Source organism: Alosa sapidissima, chromosome 5, assembly GCF_018492685.1.
Source record: "Alosa sapidissima isolate fAloSap1 chromosome 5, fAloSap1.pri, whole genome shotgun sequence".
NCBI classification, from domain to species: domain Eukaryota; kingdom Metazoa; phylum Chordata; class Actinopteri; order Clupeiformes; family Clupeidae; genus Alosa; species Alosa sapidissima.
Window position 1 is genome coordinate 1983631 of NC_055961.1, and position 5841 is coordinate 1989471.

At 39.0% G+C, this 5841-nt stretch overlaps 1 protein-coding gene across 2 annotated transcripts; it reads right to left on the minus strand.

The window, feature by feature from the left end:
- Positions 1-1006: 1006 nt before the first annotated feature.
- On the minus strand, positions 1007-3216 carry LOC121709619. Of its 2 annotated transcripts, XM_042093147.1 has the most exons (4): positions 2727-3216; positions 2200-2482; positions 1806-2073; positions 1007-1644 (listed from the first exon to the last, which is right to left on the minus strand). In XM_042093147.1, exons 1-4 carry the CDS (start codon positions 3050-3052, stop codon positions 1613-1615), a joined length of 909 nt encoding a protein of 302 aa, XP_041949081.1. In that variant the 5' UTR covers positions 3053-3216; the 3' UTR covers positions 1007-1612. The 2 variants fall into 2 exon arrangements, with proteins under 2 accessions (XP_041949081.1, XP_041949080.1); XM_042093146.1 differs by having other exon boundaries at positions 1007-2073.
- Between the last annotated feature and the right edge of the window lie 2625 nt (positions 3217-5841).

Genomic DNA, 5841 nt, shown 5'->3' on the forward strand with positions numbered 1-5841 from the left:
ATGGACAACCTTTACACAGATATCAGCCATTTCCAGGCCCAGGGGAATGTGCTGCTGTGTGGGGACCTAAATGCCAGAACCGGGTCTGAACCCACAAGGTAACAACCATGTGTTTGATCAAAGCCAACTGTACTTCACACCTAATTTACCCATGAGACACAGACTATACTGTCAACAAAAACGGAAAAGAGCTAGTGCACCTCTGTCGAGCCTTAGGTCTGTACATTCTTAATGGCAGGATCAGAGGGGACTCTTTAGGGAGGTTCACGTATTGTTCAGCTCTTGGAGCTAGTGTAGTTGACTATGCAATCACTGACATGGACCCCACCTCCTTGAAAGCATTCACTGTCAGGCAGCAAACTCCACTATCAGACCATAACCAGACTAACATCTTCCTTAAGATCATAAAGCAGCCAAAAATTGAGTCCAGTAAACTATTCAAACTAAACAAAAGGTATAGATGGACTCATGACAGCCCAGGACATTTTGTTAACGCTTTAAACTCCCCAGAATTAAAAGAAGGCATTGAATGCTACAATTCAAAAGCATTTGAAATCAGCAAAGCTGGTGTTAATAAAGCCACTGATGAATTAAATCAAATATGTCTAAAAGCAGCAGATGTAGCTGGCATTCAAACTTATTACAAAAAGAAAAACAAATAACAAAAGAGAAGAAAAATGGTTTGATAATGAATGTAAACAACTCAGGAAAAAACTCAGAAATCTCTCAAACCTTAAACACCACCAACCCGAGCATGTATTTGACAAGACTAGCATGAAACACTGAAGCACTACAAATGGCTGCTAAGAAAAACCCTCAATAAAAATGAGGAATCAATTACAGTTTTTTACAATTGTTTACACACGTTTTCAAAACTCTGTGTCTATTTCTCAAAACTCCACACACAAAATCAACAATTGCTCACACAAAATGCCAAATGCCTCAAATCTCCAGCAAAATGACACACACCATTCAAAATGTCAAAAACACATGTTTAAAGCAAACATTCGCCTCACATTACAAACACTTTTGTCATAATATGACATTTTGGATACATCATGTACACACTGTTGTTCAAAACCTAAAGCACTTCTGTCTTTCATGGAATTCTATGTTTATTTCTATATAAAACTGCAGAGAAAAGGTGAAATATACTCACAACACACATAAGCAGAATTGAAACCAAAAATATTTATTTTTTCCAAATCATTTGCTGCATTGAATACAATATTTGTACAGCACATAAAACAAATCCAACTACCACATGTAGTTGGACAGAAACCAAACACATCCAGGAAAAAGCTGATTTCAAACAAATACTTATACTGTAAACAAAATTATTACTGTATTTGTGTGTGTGTGTGTGTGTGTGTGTTGCTTGGGCAGAGGGTAGGAGTTGGGGGGTTGGGTGTGTGTCTAGGCTTCATCTCTCCTCCGGGCTGGGTCTGGCCACAATACTTCGTCCACGTCGCATGCTATGTTCTCTCTCGCTAAACACCGAGGAAAGAACCTTCTTGCATGGCGCATCCATCCTTGAATAGAGACAGCGTCAATGTCGCCACATGCTTCCTCCATTGCCTGGAGAAGTGGAATGCGGGCATAGGGACGACGATCATATACTCGCCAGCGCCATGTGGAGAAAAATTCCTCAATTGGATTGAGAAATGGAGAATAAGGAGGCAGGTACAGAACAGAGAAATGAGGATGGGTGACAAACCAGTTCTGGACCAGATGGGCCCGATGAAAGCTGACATTGTCCCATATGACCACAAATCTTTGCTGATCTTGATTCTGCTGACCTGGAACAAGTATGCGATGAATTGCATCCAGAAAAGTTATGATGTGAGCAGTGTTGTAGGGGCCAAGTGTTGCATGGTGATGCAGGACACCATTATTTGTGATGGCAGCACACATTGTAATGTTTCCCCCACGTTGCCCAGGGACATTCAAAATGGCCCTTTGTCCAATGATATTTCTCCCCCTTCTTCTAGTTTTTGTCAAGTTGAAGCCCACCTCATCTATATATATATATTCATGGAGGACATCTCCATCTGCATCCATCTCCAAAATTCTCTGTAAGAGACAAAAGTATATATACAGATATATAGACACACACATGTGCAAAAACCAAGACACTACATGTAATCTGGCTCGGTAGGTGCAATTCTAAATGTACTGGAAGTGGTTTTGCATACATACATCCACAAAGTCATGACGTAGGTTCTTCACTCGGTCGCAGTTCCTTTCAAATGGGACCCTGTATAGCTGTTTCATGCGCAACTGATTCTTCTGGAGGACACGATGAATTGTGGACAAGCTTACTGTAACAATGTTATTGAAAACAGTTGCATCATTTATAATATGGTGTTGGATCTGATGGATTCTAATCACATTATTTGCCAGAACCATATTTATGATTTCGGTCTCTTGCTCGTCGGTGAATTTGCGCCCTCGCCCTCCACGATTCCTTTGCCTTTCCACTCTGTAGAAGATTCATAAACATAGTGAATGTGTGCTATGTCATATAGTCAAAAATGTCTTCCTGCAGTAAGCTGTACCATAGTATATGATACTGTAACACACCACACTGGCCATTCATGATTCATGAAATGCAGTACAGTAACATGATACAGTACAGTAAGAACTACTATTGTATGCATTTTTCAGTTGTGCTGAAATAACTATTATGTGTACAGTATATTACTGTAGATACAGTCGTTGTATACCTGTTCTCATTTCGATATGTTCGGATAATGCCTGCCACCGTAAATCGATTTACATTTGGCTGGACCCTCAGTCCAGCCTCCCTCATGGTCAACCCATGGTTGATCACATGATCAATCAATGTAGCCCTAATCTCATCTGAGACGGCTCTCCTTATTTCCCTTCTTTGCCCTCGTCCTCTTCCATGTCCAACTCGTCCAGCTCGTCCTCTTCCTCCTCTTCCTCCCCTTCCTCCTCTTCCAACTCCTCCTCCTCGAACCCCAACACCTCGTGCTCGTCCTCTGCCTCTACCTCCACCTCTCCTGGCTCTTTCTGCGTTGTCATCCATTGTTCAAAACAGACATCTTGACATTTGACCTATTTATAGGCCTATACTAAGCCAATGATTCGTTGGTGTTCAATAAAGTGATGAGTGTTTGCACATGTGACGAGTGGGAGTGAAGCACTGGTGATTTAGTGTGGCATTTTGATAGGTTGTGTTTGAAAAACTAAATCAAGTTGCTTCCTGTTAGATTTTTGTGTGTTAAGTAGAAAATTGAGTGTGGTGTTTTGCAAAATGTGTTTTAGTACATTGAAAACTGAGTCAAACATTGAGAATTAGTGTATGGTTTTGCAGATTTGGTGTGAGGTTATGATGTTTGGATGACATGTTTAGAAAATTGTGTGACGAGAAAAGATTTTGTGTGTAAGCAGTTGAAAAAAACTGTAAGAACAATTAGTTCTGGGAAATGTGGAGCAATTTGAATAAATCTAAACCACAAAACCTACCTATTCAAAATGGAGAAATCTGGAAAAAACATTTACACAACAATATCTTGAAAAGGCAGTCAAGGACAGCCAAAAATCCACTTGATTTCCCAATTACTCAAATTGAACTTGAATCCAAAATGAAAAAGCTGAAAAATAAAAAAATCCTGCGGCCCTGATAATATTAGAGGGGAAATGATTAAAAACAGCACGCCTGAGCTGCAAAGAGCAATGCTCAAACTATTCAACCTCACCTTACGTTTGGGCTGTTTTCCTGACATCTGGAGCCAAGGGTTTATTACACCCATATACAAGAGTGGAGATAAATTGGACACTAATAATTTCAGAGGCATTTGTGTGAACAGTAGTCTGGGGAAGATGTTTAACACTATTCTCAGTGATCGAATTGTAACCTTCCTTATGGAGCACAATGTCCTCAGCAAAAATCAAATCGGATTTCTCCCAAATTACCGCACTACGGACCACATTTACACCCTACACACCCTAATAACTAAACATGTAAACCAAACAAAAAATTCTTCATTCTTCTTTGTACGCCAAACACACCTAAAGTGTTCCTAGCCAAAGAGTGCAATTTTCATCTGACAATAGACCACACTTCCAGACAAAGTCACTGTACCATTCAGTAACTCCTGCCGTTTACATTGGTAATTAAATGACTGGACAGGCGTTTACCTAGCATGCCCTCTAAATAAGCTATTAGCAGTGAGGTCACTTTTGAAGATTGTTTGGGGGACTTGGTGACCCCAAGATGACACCTTTGTCTATAACTCTCCAATTGTGGTCTTTATGGAATTTTTTGCCTATCTTACCATCCTCCATACTGTACGTGGGGGCGAGATAACCATGGGTCTTTGACCAAGCATGTTTGTTACATTTCCAGTTGATTAGAACCTTTTAATCATTGTTTTAACTGTAAATATAGGCATTTTCAACAAAGTACCTAGTTTTTATACACATTCACTGACTTACAAATGTCAACACACTTTCTTTTTATTTAAATTTAGCATATTTTCTTGTCTTTCTGATGTTGAAAAATGACAAGAGGATTTAGCCTCTGTGTCACTTTATTTTCATACCTTAGTGAAAGACAAAGTAATGAACTACCTCTGAAAGTTCACAGACACTCTGATTAACTTCAAACAAAGTTGAAATTAGATAGGGAAATGCTTCTGCTAGGTTTTGTATGTAAGATTTTCTAGGGGTGCCAATAATTGCAAGCAACGTGTTTTCGTTAAAAATATTTATTTCTTTATGAGATTTTCTTTTTTCTCAGAATACATTTTCTTCCCTTCAAGGGTGGGTTTTTCCTTGTTGTTTTCATTGTGAGAGTACAATGAATCATCAAAAGATTAGTTTTTATGCCTGTTTTTAGTCAACATTACCAAAGGTGCCAATAATTCTGGAGGGTACTGTACATGGAGGACACATAGGCAAACACGTACACAAAGTAACTTTATTTATTTCATAACCTATACCACAGCTGGACTGTTCATTATTTGTAGACAATATCTAGCTTTTATTTCTCAGAAAAACAATATTAGATGGCTGTGGTCTTTTGGACCTCAGATGGCACTGCATCAAAACCAGACCTGTTTCTGTAAAGGAAATCACTGTATGGACTCAGGAAAACCTCTGATAACCATTATCTATGTGCACAGTTTGATACTCAATTCAAAAACTTTAAACCATGCAACAGGCAAAATTGTATTGAGGCATGATACAGAAAATACCACCGTCTTATCTGGGCCTGAGCTTGTTTAAAATGGACTGAGGTAATGTGGAAAAAGGTGGTTAGACCAATCAAAATTTGCCATTCTTTTTGGACTGGGCTAAAGAGGAGAGGGCCTATCCAAGTATCCAACCTATCCAACTTGTTTTAGTGCTCAGTTCGAAACCCAACATCTATGACGGTGTGGAGGAGCATTAGTGCCTACAACATGGGCATCTTGCACATTTAGCAAAGCACAATAAATTCTAAATGATGTATACAGGTTTTGAATTCTGCACATATTTAAACAGTATTTCTCCATAGAGGAAAATGCTAATAAGAGTCCAAAATGCTAAAATGACCTGTCTGCAGTCCAGACCTGTCACATTAGGTGCATCATGAAATGAAAAACATGATTAAGAATACCTCATACTGTTGAGCAACTGAAATCCTACATTGGGCAGTAATGGGACAACATTTAATTCTCAAAACTCTAGCAACTTCTCAGTTCCTAAACATTCAGAACATTTTGTTAAATGAATTGGTGAAGCTGCACAGTGGGAAACATTCCCTGTCAACTTTTTTTGAAACATGTTGCTGACATGAAAATATGTCCTTTTTGTTGCTAAATATGGGTT

Bases quoted from the DNA above. Each gene is read 5' to 3' on its own strand.
- LOC121709619 (XM_042093146.1), bottom strand. From the start codon at position 3,052: ATGGATGACAACGCAGAAAGAGCCAGGAGAGGTGGAGGTAGAGGCAGA. The intron at 2,483-2,726 runs GTATACAACGAC...AATCTTCTACAG, and splicing joins ACATATCGAAATGAGAACAG to AGTGGAAAGGCAAAGGAATC. The intron at 2,074-2,199 runs GTATGTATGCAA...TGTCTCTTACAG, and splicing joins TACGTCATGACTTTGTGGAT to AGAATTTTGGAGATGGATGC.